Raw genomic sequence first — 21,313 nt, 5'->3', positions numbered from 1 at the left:
CCCTTATGAATTTGCCTCTGAAGGAATCTGCCTCTGAAGGAGTAGGCAAAATTCAGGCTAACCCTGATGGTTCATGTCGAGGGAGAAAGAGTCCCAGGGACTGGATTGTATGGCAGTGCTGTTGCCGTGTGGCTCGCGAAAAGGAAAATGACGTCTGGCAGGCTCCGCCGGCGAACGGCGAACCGACCGCGACCGCCGCTGCCGCGCCCAACCGACAGGCGGCAAAAATTCCCAGACCGCCGCTTCTGCCAGCCGATCCGGATTTCCACAGATCGAGACCGAAGCGAGAGCTGCCCGATTGAACAAAAGTCGAGACTGTTAAGTTAGCTGAAGCTGAGCTCAGCTCGCTCGCCCAGGCTTTTCGAGGCTTGGCGACACTTGGCCGAAAAGTGGAGACGTGTGCGCAAGTCGAGAGGAGTGTTGGTCTGAAGCGGAGAGCGGAGCCTGCAGGGTCCGCTTCCGAGTGAAAGCGCAACTAAGCCTCAGCCCCCCACCTTGTCCTCGCACCATCACACACACACGCACACACAGGCTCTCACTTGGCCGAGCGCATCACCACCATCACCATGGCGTCGTCCAACGCGGCAGGTCAACTCGCCCGCAAGGCGCTCATGGAAGACGCTCGCCAAGAGGAAGCCATCACCGTCAACCAGCGCGCCCTCATAGACAAGATTCTCGCTAGATACGCCGCAGAGTTCACGGTCTTCCGCGAGCTGCTCCAGAACGCAGACGATGCAGGCGCCACCCACTGCGAGCTCCGATTCGAGTCGCAGCGCTCGTCTCCCTCGTCCACCGCATCACAACAGCCTTCATCCTCGACGTCGTCATCCAACCTGCTGCCCGACTTCAAGGCTACCCTCTCCAACTGGGTCTTCCGCAACGACGGCAAACCCTTTGGCAACGATGACTGGTCCCGTCTCCGCAGGATCGCAGAGGGAAATCCAGACCCGGACCGCATCGGTGCTTTCGGCGTCGGCTTCTACTCCCTCTTCAGCATCTGCGAGGAACCCATCGTGTCGTCAGCAGACGAGCTCATGGGCTTCTTCTGGAAAGGCGACTCGCTCTTTACAAAGCGCGCCACCAACACCGATCGCCAGAACGCCCCCTCCGAAAGACCATGGACCACCTTCTTCATGGCCCTCCGCGAGCCTGCCCCCTTCCCCGACTCGCCCATGGCGCTCGCAAAGTTCCTCGCCACCTCCCTCACCTTTACCACCCAGATCAAGTCCATCTCCCTCTACTGGGACGACCATCTGCTCTGCAAACTCAACAAGAAGCTCGCTCTTCCCAAGCCCATGGTGATGCCGTCCCATCTCAACGCCAATAGCCCGGGTCGCACCATGCGCGTCCGCGACCTCGAATCGACGGCAGTCCAGATCGACGTTCAGGCCCTTCGGCTCGTCATCGACGCCTTTGAAAAGGAGAAGCCAAAGCCAAAGCTGTCTCTCACATCCGCTCTGGGCAAGTCAAGCGGTGGCGGTCTGACCTCGATGCTTCAAAGCGCCTTCGGCTTTGGCTCCAGCTCTTCCAAGGAAAAGGAAAAGGAGCGCGAACTGCAGGCGCGCAGGGAAGCCGAGCAGGCTGCTGCCAACGACAAGGCCAAGCTCGATACCACAGCAGCCCTGCTCACCTCGGTCTCGGCTTCAATTCACCTGCGCATCGCCACCGCCAACGTCGCGGTTTCTGCCGACAAGGCTTTCCAGAAGGAGATCGAGCGCAGCACAAAGAAGCCTCCGCCCAAACTTACTGCTTTCCATCTCATCTTCACCGGCAAAGAAGAGTACGACGCCAGCTTCCCTCAAGACACCGAAGATGCCGACAACTCGCTCCCCGCATCCTCTTCTGCAGCTGCACTTGACAAAGGCGCTCGTCAGATCTTCTCCGGCCTCATGCCTCGCCTTGAAGACCAAGGCCATGCTTTCATCGGCTTCCGCACCCACCAGACCACCGGCTTCAGCGGCCACATCGCCGCACGCTTCATCCCCACCGTAGAGCGCGAGTCGCTCGACTTTGTGGACCGCTACTGCGCCCAGTGGAACTCCGAGCTGCTCTCCATGGGCGGCTACGTCGCACGCGCCGTCTATGAAAACGAGCTGGCCGACATCGGACGTCTGTGGACCAACACCTTTGCCGACAAGCGTCCCACCACCGACGACGATCAAGCGCTGGCCAAGTCACTCAAGGATCGCGCTTTGCATCTTATGCGCTTCTTCACCATGCGCACTTCGTCGCCGTCCTCGCGCGTCTCTTCTCTCTTCCTCACCTCCTTCTTCGGAGCAGCGCGCCAGAATACCATCTCGCTCATGTCCACCCGCGGTGTCAAGCACTCGGCTGCAGTCCGCATGCCCAACACCCTCCTCTCCGACTTTATCAAGGACCTCGCCGTCATCCCTCCCAATCACATGGAGGAGGCGCCCGACTTTGTTCGCGAGGTTCGCTCGCGTAATCTGGTGCAGGACATCACGATGGACGACGTCTTCTCGGAGCTGTCCTCGCGCGCCCTCTCCACCGCCGAGATGGTCGCATGTCTCCGATGGTGGACCAGCGTCGCGGCGCATCCCTCGTACGACGTCAGCTTGCGATCGAAGCTCCTCAACAGCGCCATGCTTACAATCGCGGACCCCAAAGACACTGCCGTGCCAGAAAAGTTCCAGCCACTGAGCATCGTGCGCTTCTACCTCAACACCTCCCGCCTTCCCACCGACGTGCCTCTGCCAGACTCGTGCCTGTCGTACGACGTATCCAAGTCTTTCACCTCCAACGAGCTTGCTCGCGTGTTCGGCTGGTCCGAGCTCACCGTCTCTACGTGGCTCAAGAATCTCGTCCAGATCAGCGTCCAGGCACGCCGCTCCGGCTCTTCCGCCATCAGCGAGACGGACCTGCAAACGTCGCCCGCCTTTGCTGAAAAGGTGCTCCTGACCCTCTCGAGGGCGTGGTTTGCGCTCCCTTCGGCGCAGCACGACGACATCCAGCAGATCCTGGCCGATACCACCTGCATCCCGACGCGTTCGCAGATGCAAAAGCCCGGCGACGCCTACTTCGCCAACGTGTCGCTCTTCTCAGACCTGCCTATCATCGAGCTCCCCAGCGGCGCACAGGTCAAGGGCAACCTCGAAAAGGTGCTGATCGCGCTGGGTGTGCGTCGACACGTCGAGTTGCAGATGATCTTCACCCGTCTCGTCGCGGATGGCGGCTGGTCGCACGTCGACCTGCTTGCTTATCTAGCCTCGATCAAGGACTCGCTGTCGGAGCTCGAGAAGGACAGGCTCAAGACGACCGCGATCTTTCCAAAGCATGGAGAGGTCGGTCCGCTCAAAGAGGACGGCACGCCAAGGATTATTCGCCATCGCGCTCGCGACCTGTACGAGCCCACCGAGGCGCTCAAGGCACTGCAGCTCCCCGTCCTTGACTGGGCAAACAAGCCGTGGAGGCCGTCGTCGGACGAGACGCGCTTTGTCTTCGATCTCGGTCTCCGTCGCTATCCGCCCATGGAGACGATCCTCGAAATCGCTGCAACGAACCAGGACGCGGCAGTGCGTTCCAAGGCTCTCGCTTTCTTCCTCGAAAAGTTTCATGCGCACTACATCAACCAGTACACCATCTTCCGCGCCGAAAAGTATGCATTTGTGCCGGCGCGCCTCCCCAACGAGAACAAGCTGGTGCTTCGCAAACCCACCGAGGTGTTCACCAATGCCGAGGCCGCCGTGATGGGCTTCGCCGTCGCCGGGCCCGAAATCAACCTGGCGGATCTGCCCAAGCTCGGCCTGCGCTCGAATCCCACCGCTACGCAGCTCATCGCAAGACTCGTCAACTCGCCCACCAGGGACGAGGCTCTGGCGCGCAAGATCTTCGAATATCTCGCCACTGTCAACGAATTCAGTCTCAACGACTTTAAGCAGCTGCGCGGGGCCGAGTTCATTCCCGTGCGCCGCACGAAGCGCGCCGAGACGACCTCTGACTCTGCGACCGGCGCTTCGCCTGCAGACGTCATGCTAGTAGCACCGATGAACTGCTACTTTGGCGGCTCCACGTCGGACGTTCAGTTCAGGGACGTCTTCTTTTACTGCGACTTTGGCTCGGTCGCAGGAGCGTTCCTCAAGAATTGCGGCGTGCGCAACGAGCCGAGCATCGAAGAGGTGGCCGAGCGCTTGGTCAACGAGCCTCAGCGATTCTACCAGCTGGCAGGAAGTGCAGACGCCTACCTCGGCATCCTGCGTCAGATTGCTACCAACTGGGATCGGATCCGCAGCCCCTTGCGAAAGCAGATGGCGCGCTCGCCCTTCCTGCTCGGCTCAAAGCGCATTCAGGAGGGCAAAGCGGAGGGTGGCGCGCAGAAGGCGGTCAACTTGATGGATGCGGATGACGACGAACAGGACGAGGAGGCCGACGATGCGGGCACGCTCGTGTATGCGCTCAAGAAGCCGGCGGACGTGGTGATCGTCGACGACGCGAACTCGCACATGCTGTTCGCATCGTCGCTCTTCTACGCGCCGCACGAAGACCTGCTGCAAGAGGGGCTGTACGCCAAGCTCGGCTCGCCGCGACTGAGCTCGCTGGTGGAGGAGCGGTACTTGGTCGAGGGTCGTGTGGTGACCGACACGCAACGTGCGCGCGAGATCAAGGCGCTGGTGTTGGAGAGGACGCCGCTGTTCCTGTTTGAAAAGCGACAGACGTCGCGATCCGAGATCCGCAAGGACGGCGAGTGGCTCAAGAGCGCACTGGAGGTGGAAGAGATCGACGGCGCCGGGCTGCGCCAGGTGCGCACGCTGCGCTACGACCGCGTGCACGAGCAGAACGTGCAAAAGTGCACCGCGACAGCGTCGATGCGCGGCTCGAAGCTCGTGTTGCACCTGTCGTCGTCGATGGAGGTCGACTTTTTCGAGGTGGCCAACTCGCTGAGCAAGTACCTGTTGACCAAGCAGCGGCTGCAGGAGGTGCTGCTGTACATGACGTTGCTGTCGACGTCGCTGCGCAATCTCAAACGGCGCGGCTTCCACGTGGACAAGATCCTGTCGCAGCGCAAGGCGGAGAGGGAAGCGGCGGAGGCGAGGATGCGCGAAGAGCGGCTCAAGGCTGAAGAGCGCGCGGCTGAGGACAGGGCGACGGAGGACAAGATGGCGGATTGGCGAAAGCAGGTGCTCAGCATCTTCCCGGACGCGGATCCGCGGTACGTGGACCAGGCACTGCGCAGCCACAGCGACGCACACGTCGAGAGGACGACAAATGACATGCTGAGCAGCAACTATCCACGCAGGAGCAAGGAGACCTCCTCGGCGCTCGCTTCTGCGGCGGCCGCCGACGACGAATCGTATGGTGCGGGCGATGTGGCTGCGGGCGGAAAGGGTGGTGCTGGTGCTGGCGGCGGGTTTTTGTCGGGCTTCCGCAACCGATTCATGCAGGCTGGCGGCAAGCAGCGCAGCTCGCTCGCCGAGGGTACGAGTTCAATCACGCGACCGGGGCAAGGTGGGTCAGGAGCATTGTCTGGCGGCGGGCAAATGGGCGAGGATCGAGCGCTGGGTGGTCTTGCGACTGGTGGTGGAGGAGGAGCGGCGACGGCGCCCACTCGGGGTGTGACGCCGCTGTCGTCGATCAACAACAATGTGCTGCAGGCGATCCGAGCGTCGCGTCCGGACGCGTCGTCTTCGATCAAGAGCGAAGCTCGGCATGGGCAGATCAAGGAGGCGGCGGACACGTACTGCGATGCGACGCCGGAGACGGATCTGAAGCTTGCGGGCGAGGTGGCGGGGATGAAGGTGTTCCTGCACTCGTCGCTGGACGCGGCCTCGATGCTGCAGGCCAACGCTTCGGCGCTGGAGCGGCTGATCAACCGCGTGTTTTCGCCGGTGGGAAGCATCTTTGGGCTGGATCCACGCAGCATGAATGTCTTCTGCGATACGGAAGGACCCGTGATCGCGTTCAACCGGGGCGGCGCGATCTATCTCAACTTCCGGTACTATCTGGCGTGGCACGACGAGTTGGTTCGGCAGGGCAAGATGGCGGATGCGCTCGTGTCGACGTACTTTAGCGTGGCGCACGAGATTGCGCACAACGTGGTGGCGGCGCACAATGCGGAGCACGAGTACTACTTTAGCGCCATCGCGGAAAAGTACGTCGTGTCGCTGGTCGAGTACATCGCCAAGGCGGAGGCGGAGGCGAGGATGTCGCAGCAGTGAAAGTGCTGGCTTTTCCGTTGGACCAACTGTAAGAGATCGGTTAATACGACGCAAAGAAAGAGTGCGTGCTTGCGGAGGTGTGAGATCGACTTTGCGTGGTGTTGGGCTGTGATGGTTGGATGAGATGTGGTGAACGAGAAAGAGAGATGCAATCTGCGGTGGGGCTGGGATGCAATGAACGATTGCGAGCGAATAATGTACAGGGAGAGATTTGAGGAACTTGGGGGAGGCTTTATGCGGAAGCGAGCTGGGGGGATGGGAGGCTCTGGCGCTTTTCCTTTCCGCCGAGATGGTGGTAGTTTGCGAATCTGAAGAGCTGGACAGCTTGTGCGGTAGCGTTTGTGGCGTGGCAAGCGAAGAGGAGGTAGTTTCGGGGCTGGACGCGCCATGCGAATCGCATAAAGACGGACGAGTAGGCGCAGAGAGCGCCGCTCATGGTGCCAGAGATCATCTCCTCATCCTTGGACAGATCGGCAATGGCTGCGAGAGGAAGACCCCAGTTGGCAACCGGACCCCAGAAGTGCGTCGACTATGTTCCAAACGGCCCCAAGCAAAATCATCAGTAAACCTCGAGTGAAGAGACAGGTTAGGGTGGTGTTGGATGACGTACGAAGAAGTATTGTCTGCCAGCGGGCGACTTGATCCAGTTGATGAATTGAGAAGCCATGATGTGTACTTTATGCCGCGAGACGAGACGAAGCGGGAAAGAGTGACACGGCGAATTGCGATGGAGGTGAGCGGAAGGAGCAGGAGCTTCAAGGGTGCTCCATGCACCCAAAACGGCGCGCAAAGAGTCACTCACATCCAACCCAAATCCCCACTCGACGCACCCACCTCCAACCCAACAAGTCTGCCACACACGGCTCCGCGCGAATCCTTCCTCATCGAAATCGGGCGAGCACCACCCACTGCCAAAACATCGGGTGATGGGATGCAGTGCTCTGATTCGCCCGAGAAAAATTTGAAAAATTGGCTGCATCGCGTGGCTTTGAGCCGTTGGAGCCGTTTTGACTCGCTGCGGGGAACGGAGACTCCGGACCGCTGCTCCGCAGATGCGAGGGTCCAACTTCCCCACTCGCCTCTCTCTCTCGCTCTCTGTGTGAGGCGTGTGCAAGGCACCAGCGGCGAACGTCTCACAGCCGAGCCAGCCGAGTCAAGCTGGGATCATGCTGCAATGCACCCATTAGCTTTGTAGCGCATTTCGTATGCAAACCATTGTTTGTGACACCGGGACCGCCGCATAGTGGCGGAGCAGGATCTTCCGGGCTATCGTAGTTTCGTGTGCCTGAGTACCGTATTAGTAGAGCATTGGCCGTTCCTTCGGCGTGCGGCTGAAATTGTGACGGCACGCTACCTGCTCGGCAGCTGCCGAACTCGGCTTCCGACCAATCCGCTTCAGCCTTCCCCTCTACCTTCATCGAGCACTCCCATCCACCCTCCCGACCATTCGCCTCGACCCACACAATTCACTTCATATCATCCTGCGCTCCCCGTCAGAGCGTAACGCGTCGACTCCAATCGGGCACCGGCACCTTCATCCATCCGCGTATCGCCTTCCGTGCTTTCCGTTCGACCTATACCTTTCTACTCTGCCACAGCATGTCCGCAAGCCGCGTTCTCCTCGTCGGCCTCTAGCTAGTATTGCTCCAGTCATCCTTCCTTGGCACCCACCAGCCGGCCTCAGCCTTAACCTCGCACACCCTTGCAGCAATCGCCGCTCGTGCGTACAAGCAGATCGACAATGAGCGCTCGCAAAGAGTCCACCGCCGACTCGCTCTCCGAGCACTCCAATTATCCCGACTCCAGGTCCGACTTGGACGCCGACTCCAAGAACACCCCCGCCAAGGAAGAGCTCAAGATCTACAAGACCATCTCCAGAGTTCACCGCGCCTGCAACGCCTGCCGCAAGCAAAAGGCTCGCTGCGATGGCCCCGAGAACCCGCCGTGTCGAAGATGCAGGCAGGTCGGCATCGAGTGCATCTTCGAAAAGCCACCCAAGGATCCCTCGTCGTCCACCACCAACACAGCCGACACCGGCGCCAGCTCCGATCGCATCCGCGTCCTCGAGGCACAAATGTCCGGCATGCAGAGCATGATCTCCGAACTCGTCGCATCCATCAAGGCCAACACCAACGCCATCGCTGCTCCAGCACAGCCCCCGTCGCAGCCGCAGCAGCAGCCACCCCAACACTCTCCTCATGCTTCGTCCGTTTCCGCAGCCTCGCCACTCTCCTCCCGAGCTTCCAGGTCGGATCGCTACGCTCGGCCGCGCCATCATAACGTGTCGCTTCAGCAGCAGCCATACGCCCAGCCGCCACACCACCGCAACTCACACCCCGCTGGCTCACCAGCAACAGAAGCGCTGCAACATTATACTCCAGACACAATGCCCGCCGATCAGCTTCAGCGCCCACCTTACCCTCCTTCTGCCAGCTCCTTTGCCAGCACATCCAGTCACGCCGGCACCATGCCCATCCACGCCGCACCCGGCTATCCGCTGCAGCAACCTCCCAACTTTCAAACAGCTTACGGCCATCCGCCATCCAAGAACGACGACCACTTGCTCCAGCACCACTCGGATCTCGACGCCTTCCAGCGCAGGAGCAGGTCCCGACCCGGCCACGATTCCGACATCCGCGATCAATCCTCCAATCCATGGCAACATCCTCATCTCGCCGCCTCCGCTCCAGTCTCGGCGCTTTCCCATGGCGTGAGATCCGACGTCGCTTCGTCCTCTCCCGGCGATCCCTCGGCTCCAGCAGCAGCTACCTCTTCGGGCTGGACACCGACTCCAGCCATGCCCGCCTATCAGCGCTCTCATTCGAGCCGCCGCCGCTGGACCTCTTCCGATCGCGCGGGCAGCCATAGCCTCTCCAACGACCAGAACTTGACGCCCTCCGATGGGCCTGGCGCGGCCGACGATGGCGATCATCGCGAAACGGACATCAGCAACGACCAGCTCAGCGCTCCCATCGAGGCGCTCCGAGGCTTGGCCGATGCCGCTGCCGCTGCCGCCGCAGAGGAGTCCGAAGGGCACACCTCCAACGACTCGAGCGACGAAAAGAATCACGGCACCGAAGACGATTCAGCGCGGACGGGACGCGGTGCCGGTGATGCGGATGCAGCGTCGGCGCTTCAACAAGGCGACGAGGCGGCTAAACGCAACGCAGCCCGGAACGACGACAATCCGGGCGAAGGCGGCGGTCAATCGCCCCGCAAGAAGCGCAGACGCGACACCAATGCAGCCTCGCCCAACGCAGCAGGGGCCGCCAATGCCGCGTCCGATGCACAGGCCGGTGCTGGCGGCACAGGAACCACTCCGAAGGCGTCCGGCAGCACGGGCTTGAGTGCAGCAGCACCCTCACCCTCCAACGCCGCAGGCGGCGCCGGCCGCTCGGGCAAGATGGAAGCGCCCGGCCTCGTCACGAGCGCACCCGGCGACCTGGTCACCCTGGGCCTCGTCACCGAGAGCGACGCCATGCGCCTCTTCGAGACCTTCCAGAAGGGCGTGCCCAAGTTCATCTCCATCTTTCATCTCGAGGACGAGCCGATGACGACGGCCGAGGCGTACCACCACGTGCGCACCACCTCGTACTTTTTGTTCAACGTGATGCTCGCTATCGGCGCGAAAGTCGAGTGCGGCGGCAAGAGCCCCAGCCGCCTTTACCAGACGTGCATGGCGCAGGCGAAGCGCAATGCAAAGGACACGATGTTCAGCCCTGTCGCAGGCAAGTCCGCCGTGCAGGCCATGGTCCTCTTGGCCGCCTACAGCGAGAATGGATGGCTCCCGCTCGGCTTGTCCATCCGCATGGCGCAGGAGCTCGGGCTGGACCGCTCGTTCCAGAAACTCATGTCGGCGCTGCCTGCGTCGGGCTACATCAAGCATCCGCAACCGCCGCCGCCGCCCAAGCATCTCACCTTCTACCACAACTCGCCCCAGTCGTCGCACTACACCGGCTCGCCCACCGACGTCAACTCGGTCGGCGGCGAATCGATGGATGGCAAGACGGGCGCCAACGTCGCTGGTGCAAATGCGGTCGCGGCGGTGGCAGCCGCCAACGGCAACACTGACGCTGCGGCCAAGCGCGAGCTCGACGAGCTCAAGGATCTGGCGCGAGGCGCCAGGCTGTGGTTCTTCCTGTTCCTGTTCGACCACCAAGCGTCGTACGGTGCGGGCAGGCCGGCGATGCTGTCCAAGCACTACGTGCGCAACTGCCGCGCGTTCCTCAGCCTCGACTATCCGCTCACTGTCAAGACGGACGCGCGCTTCATCAGCACGCTCGAGCTGCTCATCATCCGCGAGACGCACTACGATGCCATGGCGCCGTACGACCAGCCGGTGGACGCGCGCATGCTCTCCAAGATGCGCAAGGTGACCGAGGAGCTCAACGAGTGGCATCAGTACTGGTCGACCGACTTTGAAAGCCGCGGATACGCGCACGACTCGTTCTTCCAGCAGTCGCTCATCCTCCAGTGCGCCAGTGCCGAGCTGTATCTCAGCTGCACCGCGCTGCGCGGAATCCGCGACGCCAACGATGCCGATCAGATGGGTCCCGAACAGAAGGAGCTCATCATCCAGGCGACCCGAGCCGCAGATACCTGCCTCAGCATCTCGGTCAATGCCAAGGAGTACAGGGAGATGCTCGGTTGGGCACCGCACTACACGCACGTTACCGCGGCCTTTGCCTGCGTGTTTTTGATCAAGATCGCAAGGCTCTTTCCGAGGCAGGTGGACACGTACGGCATCTTTAGCAATGCAGAGAGGCTCGCGAGTCGGCTCGCCGAGGTGCCTGCCAGCAAGTACGCCAGGGTCATTAGGATCCTGCTCGCGCAGGCGTGGAAGAAGATCGCCGACCTCAGTCCGGCGATTGGGCTGTACGCTGCGCTGGGTGCGGAAGCGACGAGGCCGGGCGCGATCACGCCCGCCGAGATCAAGACCGGTGGGCCGAGCGACTCGGGCATCAGCCTGCTGTACAAGCTGCTGCAGGAGTACCAGAATGGTCAGCTCGAGGGCGACGAGGATGCGGCGCGAGGCGAGGGGGGCGTGCAGCCGGTGCATGCCGATGGTGCAGGTGCGGGTGGTGAGAGTGCGTCGGGTTCTCGCACACCAGGGTTCGGCGACCTGGCCAATAGCAGCAAGTGGTTGATGACGGGCATTTCGTCGCCTTCCGTCGGCGGTGCGGCGCTTGGGGCGGGGGGAAACGGCGCCATGTCGCCGAACAAGGCGGCTCTAGCAGGACTGTTTTCACATCGCGGTAGCATCAGTGGGTTCGACCAGCACGTAGGTGGCAACGCCGGCAATGCAGGTCACGACGGTCTGGCATGGAGCTCGTTGATGGGTCCAGCCACGCCATCTGCATCGCACGCCGGTGGAGCGTACATTAGCGATGGCTCGTTGATCAATGCTGCAACGCACCAGCCGATTCAGCTGCCGGTGTGGATGCAGGAAAGTACGGGTGGTGCTGCCGACTTGGGTGCGTTTGACACGCCAGCGGGTGGAGTTCCTGAGGCTTCGGAAGTCAAACCTGCCACCGCGGCGAGGAGTTGGGGACACCAAGACCACTATCAGTCGCCAGTCCCGCATGGATCGCAGTACACCTCACCGGTCTATCAGACGCCTCAACCTGCGCTGCACCAGAATGCGAGACAGGATGCGCAGCAAACGGGGCATTTGCAGGTCCACCACCCGCGTGCTCATATGGTCCCCGCAAGCCCCGCACCCCAGCTCGGACAGGGACTGCAGCCGTTCAACTCGACCAACTTCGATACAGTGCTCTCGGACCTTGGATTGCCCCTCGATGGGCTGGATGGCCTGTTTGGCGATCTGCCCATCAATGCACCCACCGCCCAGTCGAATTACTCGGTCTGATCAATCAAAGCATTTGGACGAGCACAAGTGGGGATGTGTGTGTCCGTGTGTCCGTGTGTGGGGCGAGTTCAGACGTGGGTGCAAAGCGAGGGAGATGCTGGCAATCGTGATGAGGGTGCCCTGGAGGATTAAGACGCCGTGTGGCGGTGCGTGCACCAGGGCGGACTTGGCAACGCGCCGTCCACCTCCTCTCAACCAGTGCTTCGATCCCCGCTGCAGATGGTGAGCAAGCTCGCCCGTCGCAAAACAGCCCCGATCCTGTAAACTTCCCCTCCCGTACCTTTGCACCGTTGAAAGCGGCTCTGACCACTCCAACTCACTCAACCGTAACACAAGCACATCCGCAGCAACGTTGGGGGAGGAATGATAGGATTGAAAAATTCGCGGACTATTGGACTCTGGTGCATATCTTTTGGGGATATTCTCCGTGCGGGAGCCGACACATCAGAGGCAAGACAACGCTAGAAAGGTGCGGGGAGCATGGAGCTCTCCTCTTTCGAGGCTTTTTTGGGTGTTCTTCGCCCCTTTCAAACCCACGAATGGGTATCGGGGGCTGTGTCCTACTGTGGCGCGGGTGCGCATTTACTCCCAAGAGCTGGTGGGCTGCTCGGCAGCGCCGTCAGCGGCCCAGTCCTGAGCGCCCTCGGCGGACCAGTCGACGTTGCCGGTCTCGGTGGCGAGGTTGGCGGCAACGGCGAGGGGAACGTCGGCCTGGACCTCGGTGTTCTCGGCGGCGGGCTCGGCGGTCTCCTTGGCGGCCTGAGCGGCGGCGGCGGCCTCCTGCTGCTCGCGCTCGACCTCCTCGGGGTCGCGGTAGAAGAACATGTCGGGCATCACGCTGAGGTCACCACCCTTGAGGCGCAGGACGGTGCGGCAGAGGAGCCACCAGAGCAGACCGACCGAGTGGCGGCCGCGGACGTTACCGGGGATGGCAACATCGACGAACTTGAGCGGCGAGTCCGAGTCGACGAACGAGATGCAGGGGATGTTGACGTACGAAGCCTCGCGGATGGCCTGGTGGTCGACGCGGGGGTCGGTGACAACGATCACACGGGGCTCCTTGAACGAACGGGTGATGTAGTTGGTGAACGAACCGGGCGTGAAGCGGCCAGCGATGGCAGTGGCGCCAGTCTGGGCGGCGAACTTGAGCACGGCACGGTGACCGTACTGACGGCCCGAGATGACGCAGATGTCGGCGGGGTTCTCGATGGCGGCGAGAACACGGGCGGCGAGAACGATCTTCTCCCAGGTCTTGCCGATGTTGAGCAGGTGGATACCGTCGGCACGACGCTTGTAGATGTAGGGGGCCATCTGCTTGTCGGCGTTCTTGGTGCCGATGTGCGTCTGGGCGGCGAGGAGGAGCGAGATGTCCTCCTCGGTGGGGTTGAGAGCAGCAGGGACCTTGGACATTTTGAAAAGACGAAACGGGAAAGGTAGAGAAACGAAACCTCGAAACTTTTGCGTGTAAGAAGGAAGGGAAGGAAGGGATGAAGGTGTAGCGCTCGTGGATAGCGACCGGCGCACTCTCGCTGCCTCTTCCAGCTTCGGTGCCGTCCATCAAGCGGTTGACTGGTGCGCAGTGCAAAATTCGTCGCTCGCTGCTCGACTGGCTGGAATTTCGCTGCTCCCAGAGGCGCGCGGTCAAGCTCGGACGAACTTGCCGCAGTCGATCGGGATTGTGTGCAGATCTGGTGCTCTTGATGCAAAAATCGGGAGATTGGCACATTGACGCGAAGCCTCCACTCGACGCGTGACAGCCGAGGGTGTTGGTCTGCGGGTGCGGAGCTGCATGGACCCGTTCCGCATGCATGGATGCTGTGCGCAGTACAAGACCGCACGCCCTCTCTCGCTGCCACCATGCCGCCTACTCTGACACGGAGCTTCCATCATATGCAAGTGCTTGCTGCCTAGCCCACTTCGCGAGTTCCGCTCGAGGTCGTGGAGATCATGACGTCGTCGCGCCCCTCGTCCGAAGACTCGAAGGGTTTCAGCCTCAAGGACGCCTTCAAGCGATTCAGCATCCGTGCTCGCTCCTCGTCGCCAGCATGCGACGCTCATGGCAAGCCGCCGTCGACAGCGCTGCCGAGACCACCATCCTTTCACAAAGCTGCGAAATCAGCATCAACTGCAGTGTCGCTGCCGCCGTACCTAGCGCATCTTGCTGCGTCTACTTCAACAGCACCCCCACCAAGGCCATTCGCGGAGCCACGAGTCAGCGGCACCGCCCCAGCACCTGCTCGATATGACCATGACATCGAACCACATCGTCTGCCGCCACGACCCCCAGCTTTTATGTCTGCGGCGCCGAAGCAACAGCTCTCCTCGCATAAACCTGCACCGAGCCAACACCCGACGAGCCTCACTCCAGCCAACATCCAGGTGGACGTATACAGCAAGCAACCGTATCCATGGGAGCTGGTTCCGCAGCTCAAAGCACGTCCCGGTACCAGCAGTGCGGACAGGGACAGTAGCGCGCCATCTGATGAAGTCGAGAAGGAGAATCGCATCCCACAGAGCAACAGCGCGCAGCAAACACACGCCAAGACCACCCAGGAGCCCATCAACCTCGTGACGCCGCCAAGGGCACCAGGAAAGCTCAGGCAGAAGAGTCCGTCCCCCTCGACCCCACTCGGAGCACGGACGCCCAATGGCTCGCAGAGGGATCCCAGCTGTCCTCCTGTTCGAGGACAGTGCTGGGGCATCAAACAAGACGGCACTCGCTGCACCCGCAAGGTCCGCACATCCTCGCACACTAACAAACTCGCAGCGGCCGGAACTGCGAAGGAACGGAGTCGATTCGAGCGAGGAGCGTCCGCACCGCCCATGCTTCACCAAGATGCTTCTGCTGGCCAGCCTCTTGCCATCGGAGACAGTGGCAGTGAGGATGACCTCGGTACAGCGGTGGCGCGGAGACAGAGGCTGGCATCGCCCGCGTCCAAGGACGCTGCAGAGGACATAGAAGAGGTGTACTGCTTTCAGCATGTGGCCGAGGTGAACAAGACCACTGGCTTTTATCCTGGCACAAGGTCTTCCGCGAGTGACTTTGTCCAATTCAGCGACTGGTTCGGCACCGTCGAGCTCAGCGACCATGCGCAGGCGCTGTTGCGTCGAGCCATGAGCCGACCGCCCACCGACTTTGATCGCGCCGAGCAAGGGTACATCTACATCTACGAGCTGCGCGACCGTTCGAGCGCCACGCATCTGTGCCTCAAGGTCGGGCGCACCGTCAATGTGTTACGCCGTCTGGGCCAGTGGCGCACACGATGCTACTCCAAGGATCCGCTTCTGCGCGCGTTTCATCCGTCTGCTCACGATCAGGGGATGCTGTCGGGCGCAGACGCCGTCGAGGCCCCCGGAGTCGTACTCAGCCATCGGTGGGAAACGCTCGTACACCTCGAACTCGATGCCGTAGGACAGAGGGTGCTCGAGGTGTGTCACGATTGCGGCACCCGCCACAGAGAGATCTTCATGATCCCCCGCTCGCCCCGATTGCAGCACGGCCAAGAGCAGGCTGACGGCTTTGAAGTGGTTCAGCAAGTCGTGCACAAGTGGATGCGCTTCGTCCAGGCCATCGCATGACGAGCATTCGCCCACGCATTCTGATGACACCATGTACTTGTAGGCACGCACCCAGCCTTGGGCTATCTGAAGCCTCGTTCTGCATGGCGTGCAGCTTCTGAAACTACAAAGATCCGTCCGCCACAAGTGCGAGACCGGTGCGTGCATCGCTACGGGTGGGCCCTCGGCTATCAAGGACACGGTTGAGCATTTCTCGCGCAGATGAATTGTTAGGGCATCGCGATCCACAATATCAAGGCCTGCAATTTTTGCTGGCGCCTCGATCTGCGCCGCACGCAAGGGCAAAATCGAATTTTTTACAGTTTTGATACAAGCGCACGTGACTCGATCGGACCAGTCAGCCCATGAGGAGGTGTAGCGGGGCTGGAGCCAGTCGAGAAGATTGCAGCTGGTGGCCGCCAGTTCCAGCACAGGCAGGCAGCAGGGCAGCACGTCGACAGCAGCAGCGCAGGAGGGCTCCGTGGGTGCACACAGCGAGGCCTGCACAGCGCAGCCTGAGCGAACAAGACGGACGCTGCAGCCTCAGAGTACCATTGCGAAGCGTGCAGAGCCAGGCTGGCGTAGATCCGACTCTGTCTTTGCTGGATCGTCATCGAGAACCTCCATCAACCACCATCCCCCTTTCATCAACCTTTACAACTCAAGGTTAGTAACGAGCACGACATGCATGCGCCAGCAGGGAATATACAGCCGTCGTGGAGATCAGCGCAGCAGGCCAGCACGAGCAGCACCGACAGCCGGCATCAGTGGTAGCAGACATGGACAACAGCATAGAGACCGGCAGACAGCCCTAGAGACGGAGTATCAACAGCGCCGAGGACAACTTCGTACCTAGGGCCAGCGCTACCCCGGTGTCAACCTAGCCGTAGCAGGATCAGCATGGTCACAGCAACCGGAGGGCAAGGGGCATTCGACTTAGTACAGACGACCAGGTCTCGCAGCGATCTCGACCTATTCATGCCGCAGCAGCGTTTCGACCAACACCAAAGCCGGTTCGACACAGCTCCATCAGTCGCATTGTCACGGTTCGCTAGCCAGGCTCTACGATCACCACGAGCAATCACAAAGCCAGCGAGCATGACTCCATCAACCCAAGGATAGCGACGAGCGCCATAACGCAACCTGCCCATGCATTTCTATCGCCCATCTCGCTCAGATCGACCAGCATCCCGTCGCACGCGAGCGGACATCGACCGCGCCGTCTGCGCTTGCAGTGATTCGGCTTTTCTCGACCATGATCGTCCATGCAGAGTCCAAACGAGGTTCTCACCAACACTGTCATCGTCATTTGCCTCTTGCTGCCGTGTGACTCGCCAATCGCCGCCTAGCTGGACTCGTCTCTGTCGACGCACGACTTGTGCCTGAACTGGCCGCGTCTCTCCTGCTGCCTCTCCACGATTGGCGTGTTTCTGGTCCGATTGAACACCTGACTGACCTCTTTGCACTTTATCAATGCACCGGCAACCTGCAGAACACAATGGCTGACGCTGCTCCCCGTGGACGTGGCGGTTTCGGACGAGACCGCGGTGGACGAGGCCGCCGTGGCCCCCGTCGTGGCGGTCGCCGCGACGGCGAGAAGGAGGAGTGGGTCCCCGTCACCTCGGTGGGCCGACTCGTCAAGGACGGCAAGATCAAGTCCATCGAGGAGATCTACCTCTTCTCGCTGCCCATCAAGGAGTTCCAGATCATCGACCTGCTGCTGCCCAAGCTCAAGGACGAGGTGATGAAGATCATGCCCGTCCAGAAGCAGACGCGTGCCGGTCAGCGCACCCGCTTCAAGGCCTTCGTTGCCGTCGGTGACTCGGACGGCCACCTTGGTCTCGGTGTCAAGTGCGCCAAGGAGGTCGCCACCGCCATCCGCGGTGCCATCATTGTGGCCAAGCTCTCCACCATCCCCGTTCGCCGTGGCTACTGGGGTAACGCTCTTGGTGAGCCCCACACTGTGCCCATGAAGGTTTCGGGCAAGACCGCCTCGGTCATGTGCCGTCTCGTGCCCGCTCCCCGCGGTACCGGTATCGTTGCCGCCCCTGCTTCCAAGCGCATGCTCGAGCTCGCCGGTATCGAGGACTGCTACACCCAGTCGGCCGGTCAGACCGCCACCATGGGCAACTTCCTCAAGGCTACCTTCGAGGCCGTCTCCAAGACCTACGCTTTCCTTACCCCCAACCTGTGGCGCGACATTGCTCCCCCCGCCACCCCCTACGTCGAGTTCGCCTCGCACCTCGCCCGCACCCAGAAGAAGTCGCTCTACTAAATGTAGTGGCTCGGCTTGTTCGGTGTACGGTCTGGTGGAGGTGCTAGCGATGTCTTAGCGGGCATCGTTGGCTGTCTCGACTCTGGCACAGGGTCGTCAGTCTCTTCGTCACTTTTTTGAAGGACTGCGACCTGATCTTTCCCCCTTCTCTCGCCCTCTCTATTCCCAGCTTCCCCGTTCCCCCCACCTTTTTCTCTTCTGCCCATTCTTCGCTCTCTCGCAGCGACTTGTATTTTGCATACAGCCAACCCCCCAAAAATCTGAAGCATGCTCCTATGCGTCTTGACCATCCATCTTTGTAGTGTGTGTGTGTGTCCAAAGGCTGGCTGGCGAGCGGACGAGCAATCGATGAAAAATTGAGCACCTTGTTAGGGTGATAAAGGGTGCACAGTGCCCCGCTAAAAAAGGGTGGGGTCGTGCGCGCGCTGATCGAGGTTGGAGAAATTCGGACTGGTGCGGGCGGGCGGAAGGATTCCTGGATCGGACGGTGAGATCGGGCAAGTGCGAAAAGGCGAGACTCGGAACCGTTGATGGAATCGCGCGGGCGACGTCGCAGGCTGGGCACCTCCAAACCCGCACATTCTTGCTTCCACCTGCTCGTCACCACCTACCCATCACCACCTTGACCTTTCGGTTTTATTATTCGACATGTTTGCTCGTGTTGCTCGACAGGCCGCCCCTTCGGCTCGTGCCATGCGTCTGGGAGGTGTTCGTAACAACTCGTCGCTTCCCATTCCGCCCAAGATCGCCACGCCCAAGTCGGCGCAGGGTCCCGGAGGCTCTTCCGAGCGCATGGAGAGCGTCGTCGGCTTCTACAAGGCCCTCCCCAAGGGCGAGGCCCCCCAGAAGCGTGGCGGTGGAATCAAGGCTCGCTACTTTGACGGAAACAACGCCTCGGGAAAGCCTATTGTGGCTACCCTCTTCACCCTCTTCCTCATCGGTTACTCGATCGACTACGCCACCCACCTCCGTAAGTTCAACTATACTACAAAAAGACGACTCGCTTCGGCTGCTAACTTTGCTTCCAACGTGTCTGTTGCGTCACAGGTCACCACAAGAACAACCACCACTAAAGCGGAGACTGCTTGACAGCACGTGCTGGCGTCGAGCCCAATCGCATCCATCGTTCCGAGTGACGCAATAGAACACAGTTGCTCTCGCACCGTCTCTCTCTCTCGCTGCTATTCGTGAAGCTGTCGTTTTTGGACACACAGACGCTACAATCACACTGGAAAAAGGTGAAAGCCAAACGCTGCATGAGATACTCAGCAGTTCTAGGATCAGCATCGAAAGACTAGTTGGAGCGACGGACGAACGAGTCTAGTGGACCTTTCCTGCGCTTTCCCGGCTGCGGCGTAGCGACACGGGGTGGGTTGAGACACTCGTCAATGTGCGCGTTGAGCTGGACGTTTGTGCCGGTGATCCGAGTGCCGCATACGGGACACTTTACACCTCCCTCGGCCTCGGCGCGACTGGTAGACGTGGCGGAAGTGTCCTCGACACTGGTCGACGGTGATTCGCGCAACGTGTCGTCAGGGTGAGCGGGAGCCGGTTCGTCCTGGCTGAGATCCTGCACGTCGCTGAATGGATCCGCCTGACCTTCGAGTGAGCGCTTGATAGCCAGGGCGAGTTGGCGCTCCTCCTCGTCGTGCCACTCTTTGGCTGTTTTGCGCCCGTCCGTTCTCGAGCCTTCAGGCGGGATATCGGTTGGAGCAGCGTCGGCGGCACGCGCCTGGAAGAGCTTCCTGAGCCTCTGTTCTCCCGCTGCTGCCGAACGCAGATCCACGAGATGCGTCACCCTCACGCCAATCAGGCGCAGCGAGAGTGGACCTTGGCGCTCGATCTCTTGCAGCAGCAGGCTGCTCGTAATCTCGTACAGCTCCTCGGCAGTATGCACGAGCCGGGTCGAGGTGCGTGCGCGCGAGAAGCGCTGATAGTTGTCGCGCTTGGCTACGAGCGTGACGGTCTTGCCCTTGAAATCGAGCCGCTCGAGATCGTTCTGCACACGCTGCGCCGACTCCTTGAGCAGATCCAGCAGCGACTGTATATCCGACGTCGGGCTGAACGTGTGTTCGCGCCCGACGCTCTTGCGTTGCTCGCGCTTGCTCGGCTCGACGACAGTATTGCCAATGCCCAGATGCGCCTTGATGAGCCAGTCGATCTTGCCGTCGAGGGCTAGCCAGAGTTGGACGCGGTTGTGCCAGATGTCGCCGCACGTGTTGACGCCGAGGCTCTCGAGGATGCGCTCGTTGACGCGTCCGATGCCCGGGATCTTGCGGCACGGCAGATCGCGCATGAAGTCGACGATGGTCTTGCGGTCCGGATGCACGCGGAACTGGCCGTCGGGCTTGTTGCGATCGCTCGAGATCTTGGCGAGCATGGTGTTGGGTGCGATTCCCACGCTGACAGTGAGCTGCGTCTCGTTCCGCACCTCGTCGCGAAGCTGCTGCACCACCTCGTCGATCGATCCGCCATGCTGCTCGAGGTACTCGGTGATGTCGAGATACGCTTCATCGAGCGAGGCTTGGGCGAGGTTGTCGTCGTAGCGTTCGAATACGGCCATGACCTTGTGGCTTGCGGTGACGTAGCTCTGCATGTCGTTTTTGACCACGATGAGGTGCGGGCAGAGCGCCTTTGCGACAAAAACGGCCATGCCGCTGCGTACGCCGTAGCCGCGGCGCGCTTCGTACGAGGCAGTGACGAGCACGCCGGAGCCTACGCCAAAGCATTTGCCCTTGAGCGAAGGGTCTCTGGCGAGTTCGACGGCGGCGTAGAACATGTCGATGTCGGTGTGGAGGATGGTGCGCGAGAGGTCGCGTGTGTCTTCGTGGCGCATGGCCATGTCGTTGATCTTGCGCTCTATAGAGAGCCACTCGGGACTGCCGGGCGGTACTTGGAGGAGCTTCTGGTCGCGACGTGCGAGGAGCGCGTTGATGCGCTCGGTGGTCTGGGCATCCTTCTTGCGTTCGTTGTCGAAAAACTTGCTGCCCTTGGAGACTTCGTAGATGATCCTGTTGATCTCGTCCTGATCCTTTGCGAGACCCGCTTTTGCTGAGGACGGACCGGCCATGCGTTTTCGCAAGCTTGCGAGTGCATCGTCGTCGCCTGCAGCATCTTGGGTGCGAGAGGAGGTCGAGGCAGAGGCCGAGGCAGAGGCGGGTGGCGACGTTCTCTGTCTCTTGCGTGGGGAAGTGGAGGGCGAGGGTGCGGTTGGATCGTTGTTGGGGTCGTCAAAGACGTCGGTGTTGGCGTCTCTGTCGCGGAAGAAGTTCATGGCTCGTCGTTCGGCGTGATTGGCGTCATGTGTGCAAGAGGTGTTGGTGAGCAGGCGCAGAATGGCCCCTGCATGGTTGTGTTGGTTGATGGCGAGGGAGCGGCTCAGCTCGAGCGTGTCCAAAAGGGTGTTGGACCCTGAATGGCCTTCCTCGAGATTTGATA

At 61.1% G+C, this 21,313-nt stretch overlaps 8 protein-coding genes across 8 annotated transcripts; 5 read left to right on the top strand and 3 right to left on the bottom strand.

The window, feature by feature from the left end:
* Positions 1-566: 566 nt before the first annotated feature.
* Positions 567-6,173, top strand: PAN0_002d1412 (uncharacterized protein; the record flags this gene model as incomplete). The annotated part of the gene is made up of 1 exon (XM_014803578.1): positions 567-6,173. One exon carries the CDS (start codon positions 567-569, stop codon positions 6,171-6,173), a length of 5,607 nt encoding a protein of 1,868 aa, XP_014659064.1.
* Positions 6,174-6,405: 232 nt separating this feature from the next.
* PAN0_002c1411 (UPF0041-domain-containing protein) lies at positions 6,406-6,840 on the bottom strand (the record flags this gene model as incomplete). Its single annotated transcript, XM_014803577.1, has 2 exons — positions 6,406-6,702; positions 6,784-6,840. 2 exons carry the CDS (start codon positions 6,838-6,840, stop codon positions 6,406-6,408), a joined length of 354 nt encoding a protein of 117 aa, XP_014659063.1.
* A 1,074-nt stretch (positions 6,841-7,914) lies between these two features.
* On the top strand, positions 7,915-12,042 carry PAN0_002d1410 (uncharacterized protein; the record flags this gene model as incomplete). The annotated part of the gene is made up of 1 exon (XM_014803576.1): positions 7,915-12,042. The coding sequence occupies one exon, from the start codon at positions 7,915-7,917 to the stop codon at positions 12,040-12,042; it is 4,128 nt and encodes a 1,375-aa protein (XP_014659062.1).
* Positions 12,043-12,624: 582 nt separating this feature from the next.
* PAN0_002c1409 (40S ribosomal protein S2) lies at positions 12,625-13,452 on the bottom strand (the record flags this gene model as incomplete). The annotated part of the gene is made up of 1 exon (XM_014803575.1): positions 12,625-13,452. The coding sequence occupies one exon, from the start codon at positions 13,450-13,452 to the stop codon at positions 12,625-12,627; it is 828 nt and encodes a 275-aa protein (XP_014659061.1).
* A 537-nt stretch (positions 13,453-13,989) lies between these two features.
* On the top strand, positions 13,990-15,621 carry PAN0_002d1408 (DUF1766-domain-containing protein; the record flags this gene model as incomplete). Its single annotated transcript, XM_014803574.1, has 1 exon — positions 13,990-15,621. One exon carries the CDS (start codon positions 13,990-13,992, stop codon positions 15,619-15,621), a length of 1,632 nt encoding a protein of 543 aa, XP_014659060.1.
* Positions 15,622-17,098: 1,477 nt separating this feature from the next.
* PAN0_002d1407 (40S ribosomal protein S2) lies at positions 17,099-17,875 on the top strand (the record flags this gene model as incomplete). The annotated part of the gene is made up of 1 exon (XM_014803573.1): positions 17,099-17,875. One exon carries the CDS (start codon positions 17,099-17,101, stop codon positions 17,873-17,875), a length of 777 nt encoding a protein of 258 aa, XP_014659059.1.
* A 648-nt stretch (positions 17,876-18,523) lies between these two features.
* Positions 18,524-18,948, top strand: PAN0_002d1406 (hydrogen-transporting ATP synthase; the record flags this gene model as incomplete). Its single annotated transcript, XM_014803572.1, has 2 exons — positions 18,524-18,845; positions 18,923-18,948. The coding sequence occupies 2 exons, from the start codon at positions 18,524-18,526 to the stop codon at positions 18,946-18,948; spliced, it is 348 nt and encodes a 115-aa protein (XP_014659058.1).
* A 221-nt stretch (positions 18,949-19,169) lies between these two features.
* Positions 19,170-21,149, bottom strand: PAN0_002c1405 (IMS-domain-containing protein; the record flags this gene model as incomplete). Its single annotated transcript, XM_014803571.1, has 1 exon — positions 19,170-21,149. The coding sequence occupies one exon, from the start codon at positions 21,147-21,149 to the stop codon at positions 19,170-19,172; it is 1,980 nt and encodes a 659-aa protein (XP_014659057.1).
* Positions 21,150-21,313: the final 164 nt, after the last annotated feature.

This window comes from Moesziomyces antarcticus (assembly GCF_000747765.1).
Source record: "Moesziomyces antarcticus DNA, scaffold: scaffold_v10002, strain JCM 10317, whole genome shotgun sequence".
Lineage (NCBI taxonomy): Eukaryota > Fungi > Basidiomycota > Ustilaginomycetes > Ustilaginales > Ustilaginaceae > Moesziomyces > Moesziomyces antarcticus.
Note: the sequence above shows the minus strand (reverse complement) of the source record. Positions and strands in the feature narration are given on the sequence as shown.